The sequence below is a fragment of the Ammospiza nelsoni genome, chromosome 4 (assembly GCF_027579445.1).
Source record: "Ammospiza nelsoni isolate bAmmNel1 chromosome 4, bAmmNel1.pri, whole genome shotgun sequence".
Taxonomy (NCBI): Eukaryota; Metazoa; Chordata; class Aves; order Passeriformes; family Passerellidae; genus Ammospiza; species Ammospiza nelsoni.
The window spans coordinates 55,700,307-55,721,230 of NC_080636.1; the positions used below are offsets into that span (position 1 = coordinate 55,700,307).

Here is a 20,924-nt window from a genome sequence, read left to right on the forward strand (position 1 = left end):
CAAAGGTACTGCACGCAGCAGTTAAACCACACAAGCAGCAGCTTAGGTGACAAGGCTATCAGAAATCCAGCCTGACTTGATTTCTCTCTAGCCAAAGAATTTCACTCAACTAAACCTTGTGTTAGGAGGAGCATGACATGTGATTTACAGCCTGACAGTACATAGCAGAAAGCAAATCTCCTGTCCTGCTGTCAGAACTGTGTCTCTCATTCTGATGTAGTTCAGCCACAACAGGGCATCATAAAGGCCACAGCTAAAATACCCTTTAGTTCCATTAAGAAAGCATTGAACAAATCAAATGCAAAGCCCAGGGATTTAAATATACAGGATCTTTTAACAGTTAAATATTCTGTCCCTATTGTTCATAGACATTTACTGCAAATATACTTCAGCAGACAAATCTCTCAGCTAATCCATCTTGATTACCCAACTTCTTTTAGGATGAAAAGCCGATGTAAGACTCATCTGAGCTGTGTAAGAGTACTGTGAATCATTTTAATAATCTTTTTTTGTATTTTAATCTCATTAGATACGTCATAAAATTACTGACTAGGAGTTAGAAAACAACAAAAGTTGGAGCAAACATTTTCTTCAGCTTCTGATCTCTGTTCGCTTTTCTGAATTTTCTCTCTCTGTCAAAACAATCAATCTAAAATCAGAAAACCAAAGGCTTCTTAAGCAGTTGGCTTTTATGATCAATTCCTGTTTCTTTGCATACCATGGAAGAACTAAAGTTCCTAATCCTTTGTAAAGACATGTACTTTGAGTCACAAGGATGCTGATTGCAATTCTATCATGGTCTTCTGTCAAATGGAAGGTATCCAACTACTTGAAGAAGTCATTACATAAATTCATTGCACTGGGTAAACCCACAGCCCTGATGAGTTTTTTCTGTGCTCACCAGAAAGAAGCTTTTATTTACAGCCAGCCAACTCTGCACTTCACTACAGTGAAACTACAGACACCAGATGTAGGTCCTCTCTCTGCTGCTGGCTACACAAAATCCTTACCTTGGAAAACCAAGGTTAGTATTGATGATAAGCCTCCCTAAGACAAACTTCAGTCACTGGCAGGAGAGTGGCTGTATAAACACTTGGCTCCAGGGATCAGGAACAAGAGAGAGAGTAATGAGTGTCTGTGAACTCTGGTGAAAAGGCTGAGTGTGAAAGTCACTCTAAATCTCAAATAAGAGACTGGACTTGCATCTAAAAGAGTTTCTCTGGAAACTCTATCATAACACCTCTTGCTGAACTGTGAATTTATTCTTTAATTTGTACAGTTTCTTGATTTTATAGCAGACTCTAAATTACCCCTGATCTTGTAATAAAATGATAGCTTTACTGCAATATGAGCTCAGAAAAATCCTCAGCGTTTACTACCATGTCCCTGGCAGCTGCACAGACAGAAAAAGCAGTAAATAAACTCTTTCCCCATAAATCCTCTTTACAGTTAGTTTGACATGGCAAATGTTAGTGCTAAAAATGCCTTTTAAAACTGTAAATAATTTGAAACAAACCTATTTAGCAGAGATAAAAAAATTTAGTGAATATAAATTCATGACTACCAAGAGATATATGTAATCACAGTTATTTAACAAGGCTTTTTGCTGACTTTGGCAGGAAAAAAATGAAACTCCTCCTAGTCAGATTTTCACAAACCCAGGTCATCATTTACTATAATATTCTGTGTGAGCTCAGACTATGATGATCAATGAGCAATGATCTGTTGTCAGGCACTTGGAGGACCAGGCATTCATTTTTATACCTATTTTGAAAAGAAATGGAAAGCATTCTAGTTTCATGTCCAACTTTCTATTTCAATAGACACTTACCAAATAAATACTTAAATTTATTCCTCCCATCTTTTCATCAACAGGGAAATTCAACATTTATCAATTCCATTATAGTCTACCTGCCAGAACAGACTGTTAAACCCACAGAAAATCTTTTAAAACCAACACTTGGAGATGGGTTCTTAGGAAAATAAAGGAAAACCAGGGAATCACATTTAACAAGAATGCTAATGATGGCTGATCCTCAACCACCAATCACCACCAATATATGGAGTGGAGCACCTTCCCTAGAAATGCTGAGATACACATCTAAATGTATATGCACAGGGAGATAAAAAAGAAAATATATGAATCCTTTCCATAGCAATTTCTCTGAGGCAATTTCAAAGCCCTTGGTTTCAGATAACTATCACTATTGCAGTTTCTGAAGAAGTAATTTATAGGAATGACAAGAACCAAATTTTTTCCTACATCAAGCAGAATTTCTGTAAATGTGGTATATGAAGCTTTAACCATAAAATATTTCAAGTGCTTTACATTCTCTTTACTTGAAGTCCCCTTTCAGCCAAGTACTGAACAGCAACAAAAATGAGTGAAAATGTTATTTTGCTTCAAGCAAACTTTTCTAAGTTTACTGTGGCATGGATTTTTGGTGGGTTTGGTTTGTTTGCTCCTTGCATTGCCCTCACATATCAGTCAAAATTTTAGAATGAAATTAGACTTTCTCATTCTTAACTTGTTTTTTCTCCTCTTGATAAATAACTTCCAAGTTTCTAAAGGCAGATATTCATACAAACAGTGCATATTCTGCTCTTCAATAATTACTTTAATCAGAAAAAAAGTTATTAGAGTGAAAACTCTCCAGAAAGTATATTTAAATATAGTGAATGTTTTCCATTAAACTAGTGAAAAAATAAAAGAATTCCATACATGCACCAGGGTGCAGAAAGGTTGCCCCAAGCAGTACAAGTCAAAGGCCACTGTAACAAAAAGCCTTTAGATGTCTCTATTAGATTTGGAAGCAACCCTTTGTGCTGAAAATAAAAAAAATCCAGTATGACTGTACTGAAGAGTTGCAGACCTCTTGTCAGGAATGGCTACTATACTCTCTGGATCAGTTCTATTCCCTCTGAAAATGCAGAGAAATTGAGACAATATTCAGAGCTGATGCTAAAGAAGACCAATACAGCCTCACAATGGATGACTGCTGCACTTTTCTTGTTGCCAGCTATGGCTCCAGCCTGTTTTTCTGTATGTTTCCATCAGCTCACAGCTTCTTGCAAGCCAGTAGAAGCAGCTAGATTACAAAACATAACCAAGCTGCTTCCCCAGCTGCTGCACAAGTCACCATTGTTTTACTATCACCAGTTTCACAGAATAAATAAATCAGTTGCCAAGGTTTTCCATGGGGTTCCTCATTACTGCAGAGATTATTGATTAGGCTCAAAGTGTTCCTTCCTGCATTGTAGATGCAATGTGCATGTGAAACGTGTATGTGAAACATGTGATCCATTATCTTGTGTTGGAATGAAGTAACATGAGAGAGGACAGAAGAGCCTGTATTTTTTGGGATTATCATCCCAGTCCTTGAATGAAAATTCAGCATTGCTGTCAAGATTCATAGTGAATTCTGGAATTCTGTAGTGCTTAAACTTCAAAGATGTGCCACAAAAATTTTAAGAAAGAAGTTCAAATATGGCTCTATTTTTACATTTCAGCATTTTATCAGGAAAGACAGCTGGGCTCACTCATCCCCTCCCTATCCCTGCTTTGGATGCAGCCCAGGATGTGTTTGGCTTTCTGGGCTGCCAGTGCCCATGGCTGGGTCATGTCCAGCCTCTCACCCACCAGCAGCTCCAGGTCCTTCAGGGCAGGGCTGCTGGGATCTGTTCATCCCCAGCCTGTGCTGATCCCAGGGTTGCCCCAGCCCAGGTGCAGCGTCTTGTACTTGGTCTTGTTAAAGGTCACAACCCTGCAAATTTGCCGAGGTGCACTTGATCTCTTTGTCTGTGATTAATGAAGATATTAAACAACCCTGATCCCAGTATGGACCAGTGAGGGGCACCACTTCTCACTGATGTCCATCAGGATTCTGCCCTGTTGACCCTCTGGATGCACATGTCCTCCCCTCAAATCCACCTCTTCCCATTTTAGAGAGAGGGATGCTTCACAGAGGTCCAGATAAATGACATGTGAAACACTTCCCCTGCCCACTGATGGAATGGAGTCACTCCATCACAGAAGGGCACAGGGTTGGTCAGGCAGGACTTGCCCTTGGTGAAGCTGTGCTGGCTGACCTGAATCACCTCCACGTGCTCCTTGTGCCTTAGCACAGCTTCCAGGAGGAGCTGTTCCATGATCTTCCCAGGCACAAAGGTGAGGCTGACAGGCTGGTAGTTCCTAAGGTCCTCCTTTCTATCGTTTTTAAAGATGGGTACAAAGCTTCCCTTTTTCCCATCATCTGGGACTTCACCTGTGTTGAAGTGAGGGGGAGAACGACCATCCTATAATGCATCGAACTCCAACTTTATTGATCGATCCGTCACCTTAAATAATAGTGTTAACGAACTTCATGCATATTCCAAAATACAGCTTTATGATAGGCTAACAGAGAAAACTCTAACCACTCCTTTTGTTTTACAATACCGTTGATTGTTTACATCAAACAAAATCAGTGTTCTCACTGTGATACGAACGGTTCTCAAAACTTCCATAACTGTTCCCAGGGTGCCATCTTTTCCCAGAGAGGATGTTACCTTTGTTATGGGAAGACTGCCTGAGAACTTTATTGTTTATGCAAGGATGCCTGAGAGAGACTAATTGTTTATAGAAGTCAGGCTGGAAACTGCTTTGAAACTGCTTCACAGCTACCTGTTACTTTTCTCTCAGCTGCATGGCTTCGTGGCCTTTTTCTTTAAGCCATGCTTGAACTAAACTCCCGACACACCTGACTGCCATGGACTTTCAAATATCATGGAGAGTTGTCTTGGCACCTACATCAGCCAATTCCCTCAGCACTCTGGGGTGCCTCCCATCAGGTCCCACAGACACATGTGCATTCCGGTTCCTTGGTGGCCATGAACATGATCTTTATTTACAGTGGGAGGCACTTTGCTCCCCCAGTCCCTGTCCTTCTGTCCCTCCACTGCAGAGGTGTGGGAAGACAGGTTGCCCCTGAAGACTGAGGGAAAAAGTTGAGTACTTCAGTCATCTTCTCTCTGATAGACCCCTACCAGAGAGATGATGAATGAGATACTCAATTTTTTTTTTTTTTTTGTCTATTACCTGGCTCAATAGCCTACATGCTTACATGCAAACACAAAGTCCAAGCTCACATATCATTCAGTCCCTTTACTCCCACCCATAAAGGATTAAACTGTGTCATTGCCATATTCATAACTGTCCAATTTTGAATCTGTATTGCTCATTCTTTGTCAACTACTTCAGTCATTGCCTAAAATGCCAAAGCCAAGCAGCCTCTTGCAGCAAAAATAAAAGTGGAAGCAGAATTCATTCATAATTCTAAGGACAGCTGGATCTGAAAAGTTCTCTGTGAAATCTATCTCACAATTTAGTCATGCTGAGAGAGTTCTTATCTGCCAAAATTTCAGATGAGAGGGTCTGAAGAAAGGTGTCTGAGCCATCATATATAAGACAATGTAAAAGAAGCTGCAGGGAGTGGAGAAAGAATGGAACACTTATTTTTAATAAAGATATTTACAATAAAAGTTAGTTATCTTTCTAATTACCTGAGCTGGTGATGCCCTAACAAGAATCTTTTTGCAACCTACCAGTTACCAGTTGAGCATACTGATGCAAGATAAAACCTTTTCCATAGTCATTTTCTCTCACAAAGACAGTGGGGATACAGGGATACAGTGGGAAAGGGAATGTGGAAACAGCTATAAAGTTCACACATTGCCTGGCACACCACTCAATGGGCTCTGGTTCAGTTTAGCAGGAGATTAAAATATTCATGAGGATGCTGAGTATGGAGCATGTTTACACACTTCTCATCTGCATGTGCTCCGCTAATTCTTCATGCTTGGCTCGGAAAGCCGCTTGGCTGTTTAATACTTTTCTGAACAGCACTGTAAAATCAGTACTTTGCACTTTCTGGTCTTGAATGTCTCTTGTCACTACCTCACTACACAGTCTGCTAGCTGCCAGGAGCTTTTGTTAGCTGCCAGCCTAGGAAATTCAACCTGGGCAGCAAAAGGAGCCAAGATTCTTTTCCATCCTGCCTTGAAAGGGCTCTAGACCAATACACTTTCTTTTACATGTGAAGCATGTAAGAGATGACAATCTCATGGTTTCCAGAATATCCTACATTACTCACTCTTGGCATGGTCAAGGATTTACCAAAGCCAGAGCAAAGTGAAAAACTGAAAAATGGACCAGAGCTGGGGGTGCCCATCAATATTCAGTGGCAGGAAACACATGGGCAAAAGAAGCTTAAGCATGATCTGCAGGTAAACCATATTAAGTAGATGTTTACCCCACATCTGGAAAATGAGTATAAGACACTGAATATGGCAAAGATATCTGACATTTACTGCTCTGAACTCAGCAGGGAATGTTAACTTTCGACAGTTTTCAAGATTGTTAAGCAGCACAGCCAGAAAAAGTCCAGTTTCCTTGTTTAACAGCAATTTAAAAGACATGGGAAATAATGGCACTGAGGCAGAGACTATGCACCTGGCAGAAGCAGAGTACCTACCACATTCAAAATGTCAGCCACATGATAAACCTGCTATTTTTTGGACCTACAAACTGGAATAGCTACTATCTCACTATTATTCCCTCCCAACCATACTTTAAAAGACTTGCTTGCCTGACAAACAGAACAAAAGCTGTCACTTGGGTGAATAAGAAATGCTATTTCATTTTTCTTGCTGCATTTCTCAAATGATTAAAAATCAAAATTCAAGAGTGGAATAAAAGTGTACTACTACCAATCATTCACCAACAACATGATAATCATGGGAGAAAAAGGGTAAGAAGTTTAACCCTAAAAGGCTGCTCAAATTCTTGTTTCCCCCCAAACTAACCCTGCAATCTCTACAAGGCTGTTCTAGGCAGACAAAACCAGCATAAATTACCTGCTGCATTACAAGCCAAAGCGTCTTTTTCCAGTGGGAACAAAATGAAAACTATTAGGTGTTGCATAGAGGTAAAACCTTACAAAGAGAAGGCCATGTAAAATCATGGCTCAGGCCTGCAAATTTGGATAAGTAGAAAAGGACTATGGGAAAGAGACTCAGCTGAATTAGGGGTAGAAAAATGAGTTATATAACCCTAGCATGTTCACATCGTGGTGTATGGTGGTTGGCTGAATTGTTTGTTAAGATTTAATCCTGTGTAACTGAGAAAGGCCTGACTGCTTTAAAATGCCTGGTTTTTGCAATAAAGCAGCTCTCCTTTGCATCTGCCCGGGGACTCTGCGTCACTCCGGACCCTCACCCCACAATTAGGTTTTTGAGTTGCCACGTTACACCAGAAATTTCAATACTTAGTTGTTTAAACAGAATTTTAAGACACTATTTGAAGCCAGGAAAGAAAAAAAAGATAAAAAAACCACCAACCCCCCCAAAAGAAATTCCACACAAATAACACCCACAAACAAACAAACCAACTCCTCCATGTCCTATTTTTGAATTGCAAAGTGACTCCTGCATTTGAGTCTTCCTACTTTCTGCTTCCCTTTCTAACTATCTGTATCTACTGCAGACTTCTGCCCACTCTTTGTTTTCCCACTCATGTCATAACAGACATGTCTTGCATTGTTCACAAATTTCACCCAGGCTTCACACAGAATATCTTGTTTCCCACTGTCTTTCTATCTTCCACAACTACTTTTTAATTTTTTTGGGCTGTCACTGCCTCTTTATGATTGTCTAAGGACAGCTCCTGGGACCAAGCACAATATATTGCTTTCTGTAAAGCACCATGAGCATCTGTAGACTACATTAATCTTAGAGAATAAATATCAGCAATACATGCTGACAAAGAAAATTTAATTACCTGAGCTGCATTTCTTTCCAGATTGGCTCTAGTTTTTCTATGTCTGGTTCCACTGCTTCTTTTTTTCTGATGCCTGCCATTTTATTTAGGTGCTCTGTCCTATTGCCCTACTTCCCTGATCCCATGTGCCCATGGCCATTGTCCTACCACAGGAGAAACCCCTTGGTCCTAAGAGGGAACAGAAGTGTTTTGTGCAATTGGTCTCATGTGAAACACATGGTGAGGATGAGTGATGATGATGCAAGGGTGCTCATGTCAGTGGGGATGGGATTTCAGGGGAATGACATGGAAGGATAAGCCTGAAGTCTCTTAAGGAGCAGCCACAATGCACTGACAGGAATTAATGCCAATCCTGGATTTCCAGGAGGAGCAAAGAGAGCCTTGAAAAAATCTCTCCAGTAAGTTGCATCACAGTGGCGACCCAGGACAAATGTGAGAAAAGGGAGATCTGGCAGCAACCAAAAGGAAGCTTTTTACAGTGCAGGAGCAGATAGGCACCTGACTTCTGTAAAGAGGGTTTGATACTGGAATCATCTACCAAGGGAGGTGGTAGAGTCACCATCCCTCGAAGAGTTTATAAAAAGACTGGATGTGGCACTTGGTGCCATGATCTAGTTGAGGTGTTAGAACATGGGTTGGACTCGATGATCTGAAAGGTCTCTTCCAACCTAGAATTTCTGTGATTCTGTGAAAACATCTCTGTCTAAAAGTGTAAATTAAATGGAGTTTCTAACCAACTTAAGTTTCACAATCATCAGTTATGTCCCTGCAGACACAGAATTTACAAACAGCATTTTTAAATGGCTCCAAGGGCACCACAGGTCCAGCCACAGTTATGAACTAACCTGCTCTATGCCTGAGAGTTGCACCAATCCAGCCGAAAAACCTGGCTGCCAGGGCTCTCAAATGAGCCTGACTCTGCCTTTACAGTTCTGAATCTGTGACCAGGTAAATGGAGCATTGCTGCCAGGGTTCACAAAAACAGATTGCACAGAGATGGCTCCCTCACAAACTTATTTACTTTTTCCCCCCATAAACCTGCAGAGTATAAATATGGAATAGATTTTGCCTGCTTAACTGTTGTAGTCATGGAAACCATACGAGTTCTTTAAGGAGAAAGGAGTCAAAAAAGGACATAGAAATATAGGCAGTGTATTTTAGAGACAGAGGGCATGATTTCCTTGCTATAAAAGAATACTGTAGCACATTTTATTACATACAATTTGTGATTACCGCTACATTTTAGATTTCTCTCTACAAGCAAAGGGAAATGAAACAAAAGACAAATGTGAAATATGTGGTGAATCCCTGCCTACTAAGAATCTCTGCATTCTGATAGAAAAAGGACATTACCAAAAAAAAAAAAAAAAAAGAAACTGAGAAATATTTTTGGGTATATCCTTTTTCTTTTTTTTTTTTTTTGCCTCTTTCTCACTTATAGACAGTTGTAGTAGATAGAAGAAGTGTCAAGAATCAAAGCAAACAATGACTCAAACACAATCCATCTGTCCTATTTTTTAGATGCTATGTATAGTTTGTCACATGGCAACAGTTCTCTGTGATCCTAACAGCAGTTCCTTCCATATCCAAGCTCAGTTCTTTGCTGCAAGAGCACTCCAAGACATGGCTTCTTCCTCCCACTCCATATGCAAGCAAACTGTCTGTGGATATGTGTTAATATGCAAACTCTAATAAATCAGCTTGAGAAACACAAATCTGACCAACTTAAACAAGCACCTCAATATTCTGGAGGTCAAATACAGAGAGATACTCAGCCTTTGCTGCACCCACTGGGAATCTCTCAGCACCTGAAAATTCACATGCTGGGGATCTAGATTCCAAGCACAACTGGGACATTTGCTGTCTCTCTCAAGAACCAAGGCATAGATACATCAGAACCACAAAGCAGAATGTGCTGCTTCACACGTACACCAGATCAATGGGAGACCAAATACACACAGCTTTTGGTGTTTCAAAGTAACAACATGCTAGAAAATCCAAAGAATACCACAGTGTAACTGCAAACTGGGGGCTGGGGAAAGGTCCTGCAATGTACAAATGAATGAGAGAGGTTTGAAGCTTGCTGTGAGTTTAATTTCTGGTATTCTGGTATTGCAACAAGAATTTCCCAAAATGTAAAAAAAAAACCCCAAAAAACACAAAAAAAAATCACAAAAGGAGGAAAAAATTTAAATCATCATGTGCTGCCATGTGTACAGGATGATATTAGCACTGGGAAACATGGCAGAATTTGTTCATACTGGAATGCTTATTTCACTATCAGTGCAGCAACAGTTCCCAGAGCAAAGTGACTGCTATTTCTTACATCCCTCTCACAGAACACACTTGTAAAACTCTCTAAAAGTTGTTTTCAGAAACCTCCTTGGGAGCAGGATGTTAAAGCACATCAGCAAAGCACACAACAGCTTGAGGAAGAGAACACTGGCTGAACTAATGGACACAATTTGAAGAATCTACAACAGAATGGGATCAATCTGCAGTGCCAGCCAACAGAAGTTTAAGCACAAAAAGCTGCAAGATGTAAGTGTAACTGGAATGGAAGCAACCAAACTCATGACATATGCTCAGTTCTGCTTCACATGGGACTCTGGGGCTGACAGAATTAATGCTGCCACTCTCTTCAGGGCCACTGAAATTCTAGGCATATCAAAATACATTGTTCACCCCCTTTTGCCTCTGAATGACATGTATTCTTTGTTCTCCTCTTCTGAGGAAAATTAGTGATTGATCCCACAGAGAACATCTCTAAACTTCAATGGAGCTATACCAATTTATATATGCGCAAATGTTGATCTCTATCAGGGAATAGAGTATTTCAATTCAGTGACACAAAGAAATCAAAACAGTACTGCTGGGATAGCAGGACCACAATGGAGAAAATTATTCAAGTCTCAAAACTTGGATACACCAGCGCCCAGCTGAACAGTACAAATAAAACTGTGTGTTAGCTGTAAGACACTGATACAACCATTATTCTTTGTGGTTTTCCCACTGCATTACAGCAAAAGTATGAGCTTGGAATTGGTTATGGTCAGAAGCATCAACTGCTCTTTTCTATGGCTTTTACCATTATTCCCATTGCAGTATCCCTTGAGATCCTTATAGTCAGCCCAGGAGTCAATGGTGCTACACAAAACCAGAACTGAAGGATAATCATTGTACAAAAGAGCTCAAGTGTTTCTGCACCTTGTAGTGGACAATACCTGTCAAATTTCCCTTCCAGCCTTTGAACACTCTGGGAAGTGGCTGAGTCATCACCCCAGCAGGTATTGAAAAAGATGTGCAGATGTGGCACCTGGGGACATGGTTTAGTGATGGACAATGCTGGGGGAACGGCTGGACTCAGTGATCTTCAGGGTATTTTCCAACCTAAATGATTTTGTGGTGCTGTGATTACTTTAGGGAAAGAATCAGCAGATTTATAAGCTACAACAAGCAACACCATCACCACAGGCTGCTCTGAAAGAGCTCTGTACTCCATAAGGTTCAACCACTAAATTACAATTAAATCAGCAAAGGAGAACCTATGGTAATATCAGGCAACACAGGAAGCTTTCTATTGTCTTGCTGGCTCTACCTATTACAGGAGCACTAAAATATTATCATCTCCTTTAGGTTCAGGCTCAAAAGTATTATCAAACCCCCTAATTCAAAGAAAACTATCTGCAGCACATTTCCCAATTTACTACTTCAGGAATATATTTACAGTCTTCTCTATATCTGCAGATGAGGTGTCTTTCTAAATTTATAATGCACTCATAGAAAAGCTCTCATAAAAGCATAATTCCTGCTCCCATATCCTCCACTCCAACATTACTCACACAGAAACTTCCTGCACCAACAAGACAGAATAAAGCCCTTCCCGGCCAACCCCTGCAGTCCAGCTGGCACGTCATTAGACCACATCTCAACATCATGCAGCATGAAAGCTTGTGCTCACTTTTCTTAAAAGACCAAGATAAAAGATTCCAGCTGAAAGGCATCATCAGACTCATTTATTTGATGTTCACTCAGACAACTTAGTTTTCAAAGCTGTAACTTTCTCCTGATAATACACACAGGCATAGCCACCATGTGATGATAAACCAGGCCAAATGTCTCCTATAAGATACTGCTAAGATTTTAATTACTTGTGTCCTCAAGCCTGTAAGTGATGTCTTCCCTATCTGCCTCAGAAACCTGGACTTCACCCTTGCTTCAATCGTAAATTCAAAAGCTGTCAGAGGCCCTTCAAATTGCTTTTGAAATATTTCTGTACAACACCATTTTTCTAGACATCACAGGCAGTATCAAAAATATCACAGGCAACATAAAAATGATGGCTTGCAAACCACAGCAGAAAACCTACAGATCAATTACCTTGCTTCCAGGCAAAAAGCACTCATTGAAACCATAAAGAAACACCCACTCCAACATCAGCATATTTCTGTTGATTTTATGGAACATGAGAATTCCTCTCCATCCACCATCACCCACCATGCACAAACCCAAGATGAAAGTGACCTGCCTCTCTTTCTCAGCCCCTTGCAAAATGAGGTAGGTGTCAACTCCCTTCTAACACTGCAGAGGGGTATCAGCTGCTTCTTCTCTCAGCAGTTTAATGGCACATATCTAATTAAACTCAGAAAACTGTTTTCTGTTTCTATGACAGACTCAAGGATGAACTAGTGTGCTCACAGGCCTGTGCAGTTTGTACAACTACAGTTTGGTCAAATAAACACCAAGCTGTGTTTCAGCCATGCCCCATCGTCATCATGCCTGTATTAACAACATGATAATGATATGCAAACACACCCTTTATAGGCTTTCTCACAGATGTCAGTGTGATGTACAGTGGGGAAACAGCCTACACTTTCATAAAGAGTAGTGTTTGCAGGATGAAGAGCAGTTTCCCTGCTCAAGATATTCCAAGCAGCTTGTTTTCTTTCCTTCTTTCGGCTGCTAAAATTATTTTGTGAACATAGTTAACACAAAACCCATTAAAAGAGACCAAAGATTAATTTCCAAAGATCCTACATATACTATGTCTGTATAAGTACCATTTCCTCACTGGATTTATAATTATTACACATGGGCACAATTATAACAATCACACCATATGGTTTTGTCTTTTCCACATAATTCACTAAATTATCATCTCATGAAGATTTAATATCTTTAATGCTTCCATATGAAGAAAATAATTTTTTTCTTTGATGTAATTTTCAGCACTACCCAGTGAAATCAAGTCCCTACTTTTCATAACCACATTTCCTGCTTCCTGTGCCTGCTTCTGTTCCACTACATAAATTGTTTTCCACTGACATTTTCCTGCTTATCTTGAAACCTGTTCATAGAACTGTGTGGGAAGGTTTCAGTATTCTGTGGCTTTGCCTAGGAACCCTGCAACACCTTCCAGAGCCTGCAAAAATCAGCCTCTCCCCCTAAAAGGAGTTAGCATTCAGCAGCCCTGCCCCATCACTCCATAAAACCAAGTGTCACAATGCACCACTGCTGTCTCCAGTAGCTGGGCAGCCAGCTATCCCACTCAACGAGAGGTATGTCCTTTCCTATAGTTATCCTGAAGGAAAATCCAGAAACTGTCCATGCCCTGAGAAGACTGAGCCTAACCCTTCTGTGCCTGCCCTTGGCAGAGGGAACAATCAGAAATCACCCTGATTTCTACACTTCTCCTAATTCTGGCAGGAAGGGACAGAATTGCATCCCAGATCTGTGACACTTCTTGAACAAGCCATTTAATATAAACAGAGCCACTGGATCTGAAAGAAGCTATGACCTAGGTTTTCCCTGCTATTTTCATAGAGGCACTCCTTGTGGCTATTCTTTGCAAAGGAACAAGACAAGCAGGGCAGATCACCTCCACCAGAGCATGCTGTGCTGCATGAATAGGCAGGTTTTTGGTATTTTTGTTACCTTAATCAGCTTTTTCTAGACGTAACTCTATTTCCATCTAAATAGAGTAAGCTTCTACAGTAGAAACTTATTCTAATATAAAGTTTACTGTGTAAGCTTATAAATATGAGGTAACGAGAAACTTACACAACTGAGGATGTTTCTTATAATGTATTGTTTTCTCTTAGCTAAACTACAAATATTTATCTCCTAATTGTTTTCTCATTAATTAATCACTTCACCATTGTTTCTTCATGTTTGCTGATGGATGATTTATTGTATTTCTGGTAAATTCTGCCTTACAACAGGCAGTTTAGCATGTAACACAAGTTAAGAAAAAAATGCTCATTATCTTCCCCATCTATTGTGTAATACGTCTATATCTCTATCACCAAAAAGGCCTTTTATGGCCTCTGCATGCTACTCACCATTTCAGGAAATTTGTGTTAACTTTCACTTGAACTTTCTTGTTTTCTGATTTGATTTTCTTTCCTAAGAAATTCATAAATTTTGCTGTCAAATCTTAGTATGAAAGTAACATTCACAGGATGCCTTTGATTTTATTTAGCTTAATTTCTCTATTTTTTGCTGCTCACAATTGATCATTACAGCAATTCAGTTGCAGAGAGGTTCAACAAAACCTGATTTTCGTCTGAAACAAATAGAGGATAGAAAGGAGGAAGAAAACCACTTTTGCTTTATATGGAATTGAAAAAACAGTGCAAAATTAATTTCAGTAGTACTGAACCCAAAATATGCCTCTTTCCCAAAGCTGATTTAAAAGCAACCTTGAGTTGTTTTGTGTTTAAGATAAGGAATATGGTGCATGGTCATTTAGATCAATCTTTGGACTTGCATGGTCTCAAAGTATGCTAAACACTGGAAGTGATGGACTGAAACATAAGGGTGTGCTGTCAGTGCTGTTACACTGGCAATTATGGTGCCAGTGCCAACAATCCATGGAAAAACATTTGCCACTGGATTAAAGGAACCTCTTGCTTTACCACTGCCTACACCTGTAAAGTCACACACATTATATCAAATTCAGGAAAAAAACCCAGTGACAGACATGACAGATGAAATTAAGACTTCACCTTTGATCAAGATATAGATAAAATATTGTTATAGCTACCCAAATGTCTCATAATTAAACAGGTAACAAATGCTTGCACAGAGACATTTAAATACAAGCCACAGATATTTAAAAGCCATGTCTAAAAATGCAGAGGCAAAAGCCACCCAGGATTCCACAACTTTTGAACATGATAAATTCAAATTGCATTGTTTAGGAGAGCTACTGAATTCATCTTTTGCTCACATTATTCACATCACTGCAACATCACTTTTAAGAAATAAAGGAAACATTAGCAGTTGCCTCTATTTCAAAGGCTTCCACCCTGAACATCTGAGAATGCTATGGGATGTGACTAGTTTCTGAATTGCTCTCAGTGACTTTTACTGTACAAAGACTAAAATTACGGGGTTTTCTTGGGATATTATTTGCACTGCCTCAGGAAATAGAGCCCCAGTTGTCAATTATGATAAGATCTCTCTCCTGCTTTCTTGCTAGTTGCATTTTGCTGTGTGGAGAAACAAACCCAGTGCTATCACTCTCACCAGCCAGGGAATTTATTAGCAAACCACTGGGCTCCTTCTGCCTCAGGATGTCTGTTGCCTGACTGCTATTTTTGCAATTTTAGACAACAGCTGTGGCTGGCAAACTGTGAGGAGATGCAAAATGCCAATTCTGTTTCCAAGCATCATAAGAGAAAGTGCTGATACTCACCAAACTATTCCCTGAGCCCCAGAGCCAATAGGTTTCAAGTTCTGGTAGCGTTTGAGGACTGTGAAGGTCGAGTCACCTACTTCCACGCTGTAGAACTGGTTGTCAACTTTGCTTTTGCTCATGTTGTAATGTTTGGCAATATATGACACATCCACTTGTTTCCCAAATCCCTGTCGTACAGAAGAAGGGAAGGGGAGAAGGGTTGGTAAAAACAGAGAAACCAAGGCTGGTAAAGCATTAGAACACTGATAAAGCACTGTCAGCCTAATTTTTCAATATAAATTATTCTCATTTTCATAAAGACTGTATCAAATCTTCTTTCATGCCAGAAGCCACCATAAAAAGGCACTGATTAAAGAAAACCAGTTAAAGAATTCTCCAGCTGATGTTTGTGACACAGCCACTGCCAACTACTGGTCTCTGCCTGCCATCACTCCTGCCTCATGACTACTGGTTATGTGCTCATGCTGATTCTGCCCTCATTTGTTTTGCAATTAATTTAAAATAAGATGGCTTTCATCAGTGTGGAAGTGGGACAAGAGACACAGGAATCAGGCCCTTCATTATGGATCAGACAGAGCAAGCAAATGTATTCCCGTGAGTGCTAAAACTTTCCCTGAGCACGTGATAAAGGCCTTGAGAACCTTCCAACATGGGTTGCAAAAGAAACAGAGCAGTAAATGAGATAAGTTTGACCCAACATGGCTCAGTATCATGGAGATTCATCCAGAAGCTCCAGAGGTCTTCAAGAGTTCTGGTTTCCTAAGGATAGGAGGGAGGATTGCTCTTGTGACCTAACAAATGCAGCAAACAACAATTTTCATGACATGAAACCAAGCCCTATAGCTAGCACTGCACAGCAGTGCTCCTCCCCTAAACTGTAAAATTAAAACCCAATAATTTTTACAAGACTTAAAAAACCCTCCCTCAAATCTGTAAAATTACCATGCAGCAAGTTACATTATAACCCCTTTATGACTACTGCTGAGCTCAGTTCCCTATGGACTACTGAGCAAATTTATAGTAATTTGAGATAAAAATCAGAATTAAGTGCTTGTAATTAAGGATTCTATAGTACATGATTCTGAGCACAGGATGCAAAAGCTCAACATATTACAACAGAACTGCCCTAAAAGAGTTGACATTTCAGTTATGGAAGCCAAGACATGCCCAGATGCCTTCCATAAAGCAAACCCAAAAAACAGCTATGCCTCTGTGTATGCATTATTTTTTCAGTGCTCCCAAACACAGCTTATAAATTTTCTTATTTGCTCTATTATAAATTTCTTTCCCCCAAAAAAATCTGAATAATCAAATGCATTATGTGTTTATGGACTACTAAGTTGAAATTTGATGAACTTGGGAAAAAAGTAAAGTTGACTCTGATTACATTACTCGTTCAATTAAAAAGGACATCTTTCCAGTGTTCCAAAACTCTGGCCATTATAAACAGATTACTGACCTTGCAAAGAACTTGGATTTTAAGGTTTGCCTTGGAAAAATTATTTATTTTTTTTGTCCATTATCTGACTGGAAGGCCCTTTGGTACTGGACAGCATCATCCTAAACACCTCATTTAGAGACTTTGAAACATTTTAATAAATGCAGCTCTTCATTCAAACACAAAATCCCATCTTAGAAGACCAAGTGGAAACTTTAACTTGTTCTTCAAATATTGTAAGGGGGAGAGCAGGGGAGGTCTTGCCCTAACACAAAAAGTGAGAGATTTATGGACACTGACACAGTGCTAAATTGAAGCTTCCAGAGAGTGAAACAATTCCAAAAGAGGTTTGAATTTTTCTCATTGGAAGACAAAACAGGCTGCATTTGATTCACACTGTGTAGCCTTAGTTTTAAAATGTCTTCCATTCTGTGAAGAGAGATGCATAAATTTGGCTATTCAGCTCAGGTATTCATACCAGACCTGAAACTGGAAGGTTTTTTTGTTTTTTTAATAACATGCTCCTGATTGACAGGAATTTCACAACTCCCTCTGGCTAGACAAGCACATTTGGAGCGTGTTTTTCCTGATGTCATTATCAGAATAATGCAGGACATATTCAGCATTAACACCCATTACTCTGAAACCAATGTTTATATATAAAGTGTCAGCATAAAAATTGCATTCCTGAGTGAGCCTGACTCATATCCAGCTCCTCTAGAAGTACAGACAGAGTGAATTTTTAAAACAAATTGGATGACTGTGTTAAGGCTTGGATGAGCCAGGCCTGCCACAACTTGTGTGTGTCCTCACTCCCAAGCTACCTGACAGCTCCTTGTGTGGCATGGAGCTACATGGGAGCACATATTTTATCACTCTGTGTCTAGAATAAAAATTACTTGCTTTTAAGTTAGCCTGACCGTGTGAACTACTAGCCTCAGGAAACTCAAGCTGCATACAGCGGGGTTTCTGAACTGCTGTGGTTCCAGCAGCCGGTTCTTTTAAATCCAGACATGTCTTAAAAATCAATTAAAACAGCTGAGAAGAACCATTCTGTAGCACCTCAGTTATGTGAGTAATTAACATATCCAATTGCTTCAGTCAACAGCAATTAAAGTTGTGGACCCAGAAGACCACAACTGATAAGAAAAGGTGAATGTTCTGATGATGTCCTGAATCTGCTCCTAACTGTGCGACAGAGGGAAAGGTAAAGACTGTTTTATTTTCCATTGAATATTTTTTTCTTTTTAGATTAGTATCTTTTTCCCTACTTAAAAATTTGTGCCCCATAAAGTTTTTGATAGAAAACAAACACCAAGCATTACTTGTAAAAATTCAAGGCAGGCTGATTTAGTTTGAAGTTTACTTCAAGTAGAATGCCTCCTCTGAGTGACAAAAATTTCAGCTTTGTGGACAGGCCAAGGTCTAAGTTGCTTCCTCGCTCTAAACCCACACTGCTATAAATCTACCAAAAAAACCCCACAAAACACCGAAACAAACCTCTACTCTATATTTTCCAATTTTTACCAAAGCCTAAACAAGCAAAACAAAAGCACTGTAAGGTTACTGATGCCCACTGCACTGCTTACTTTCATAACAACAGGAGATGAGCGATATAACTATCCTTGTCATGATGCTGACTTAAACCAAATCCCAAAGTCAATGAATTAACACCATTATTGAATTAATCACATTTGATCAGATCCCCAAGCCAAGCTGACACATAATCAAGAACCTTCTCTGGTTGATTCCACAGCCACTTCCTATTGAGGACAAGGAAATGGCAGTTTTGTTTCACTCCAAAATTAAGATAAAAAATCTTTTCCCTTTAGCAAGGAAATTCATACTCTTTACAGAGCATGTCAAAGTTAGTTTTAGTTTCCAATCCTGATGAAAAAGTTCTTCTCCCAGTCTTCAAATTCACGTAGCTCATCTTAAAGAAGCCTACACACTACATTTTGTTAACCTCTTACATCCTCAGTGCTCATTTAAAGCCTTTCCAGAATCCTAGGTGTTGGTACAGATACTGATATTCCCCCAGATGCCCCTCTGTACACCACTAAGCTATTTCACATTCAGGTTTTACTGCACAGTGCTTACAAGTCCTGTACAAACAGCTTAAGTTAAAGCTTTGACTATGTGGCATCAGAAAGGAACCCAGGGCTAGGAATTTCCAGTACACACCCTTCTGTAGATGCACCTAACCATAAACTCCTTTCAAATGTGATTGAGGCTAACATCATAAGAAACCAGGAATTAGCACTTCATTAAGAACTAGATGGGGGAAGGAAGTTTATAGATATACATTGCAATCAGGATACCACAGTAAAAATGTATAAGTCTCATAGAGTAAAGTGAATCACAGTGAGTTAATATATTTTCAGGTGAACCTCAAATGAAATTGGGCAAGCCACAATACTGAGGCCCCATAACAACAGTAAACATTGAAGCTGTGAAACTTTGAACAAAACTCATCTAAGTTTCTCAGACCTCTGTGTAAGATGAAAGATTATTCCTCAGAGACAAAGCATGCATGGAAATGCCATTTGTTCTCAGTTTCCATAAACATTTGGACAATGAAATTACATTACTTCAGCACTGAGACGAACTTAGCCTTCATTTTATAGGTACAAAAATGCATGAACCATTACTTTCTCCTTTTGGTACCTAATTGAAAACTTCTAGTGCACACACACACACATTTCCCAATGCCATTCTCTTTCCTCCATACTGGGAAATTTAAGAGTAAGAGAAGTAAAAGTTTCTCAGCCCTGAAAATCTAACTATCCTTGTTAGCTCACTTGAGCACATAGCATATTTGCAATGCTGTTTGCTTAGTAACCTGACAAGTGAGAAAGAGAAAAGAAAATAAACTGTCAAGACACAAGCATCTGAGATGAAGGAAAAAGATACTCCCACCATTACTAATTGCTTAGAGAGGATGCATTTTGCTCTCAAAGGACAAGTATTTAAAAATTCAGTGGAACTCAAATAACTTAAACAGAGCTACAAACTGTATTCCTTTCCTTTCTTTCAGAGTACAGAGAGCAAGAGAGTTTAAAAGCCCAACAGAAACAAAATTGTTATTTTCTATATTGTAAGGTGAATTGCTTCCTGATATCCCATTTTATTTGTCCATTTCTATCCTACAAAATAAACATATTTATCATATTTTACTGACAGGCCTTTGTTTCTGAACACCAATCCTTCTATTATTGACGAGCCTAAAATATGGCTATGTCTTGAAGCTCAGCATCTCATACATTTCAGCTTTTATAAATACAAACCATGCTAGCAGCAATTTAAGGCAAATTACTCTCCCTTGCATCTCTGAGACAGTAAGCACTGTCACAGATTCTGCTGGCAGCATCAGCAGAGGGGAAACTTTACCTCAGTGCTTGTATCCTTCCCTGTCTGTCCACAGAAATCCTGGCAGGAGCACCCATTTGAGGGTGCCATGATGCAAGGATACTGAGATCAATAAAAGCCCTGCAGGTGTGTGTAAATGCAGGTGGGTGAAAGAAGCAGATGGAAGGCTGAGAGGCTGACTCCCAGCTGGCACAGAGCCCAGAGATGGGCAGGATGAAGCAGAGAGGATGCTCTGAGCCAGACATCATGGTGGCTCCCCATGAGCCCCCACATCCACACCCAGCCTCAGACAAAGAATCTGGTGCGGACCACAGCAACATTCCAGATGTGGATGCCTTTGGATCCCTCAGGACACAAAAAGATATCTTCAAGCTACAATTTAACCTTGAAAGTCAAATGCTGAGGTTGTGCAGACCAGCATTCATGAGTCTGGTAAAACCCTCAGGCTTCTGGCCTGCTCACCTGGGTGCACCTGCCCAGCCAGCAGCAATATGAATTTAATGGCTGTCCTCCCACTTGCACAGCTCTAATTCTCACAGAAGTCTCAAGTGCCAGAATTCTGCCATGAATGTGAATTTGCTGAGCCCTCTGCTTTGAAT

At 39.8% G+C, this 20,924-nt stretch overlaps 1 protein-coding gene across 5 annotated transcripts in view; it reads right to left on the minus strand.

The window, feature by feature from the left end:
- The window catches only part of MAPK10 (mitogen-activated protein kinase 10), a 146,664-nt gene that overhangs the window by 55,195 nt on the left and 70,545 nt on the right, over positions 1–20,924 (minus strand). For all 5 annotated transcript variants that reach the window (XM_059469783.1, XM_059469781.1, XM_059469782.1 and 2 more), the window contains exon 4: positions 15,516–15,685. In XM_059469783.1, the coding sequence (XP_059325766.1) occupies positions 15,516–15,685 (170 nt within the window). The remainder of the gene's footprint in view (positions 1–15,515; positions 15,686–20,924) is intronic.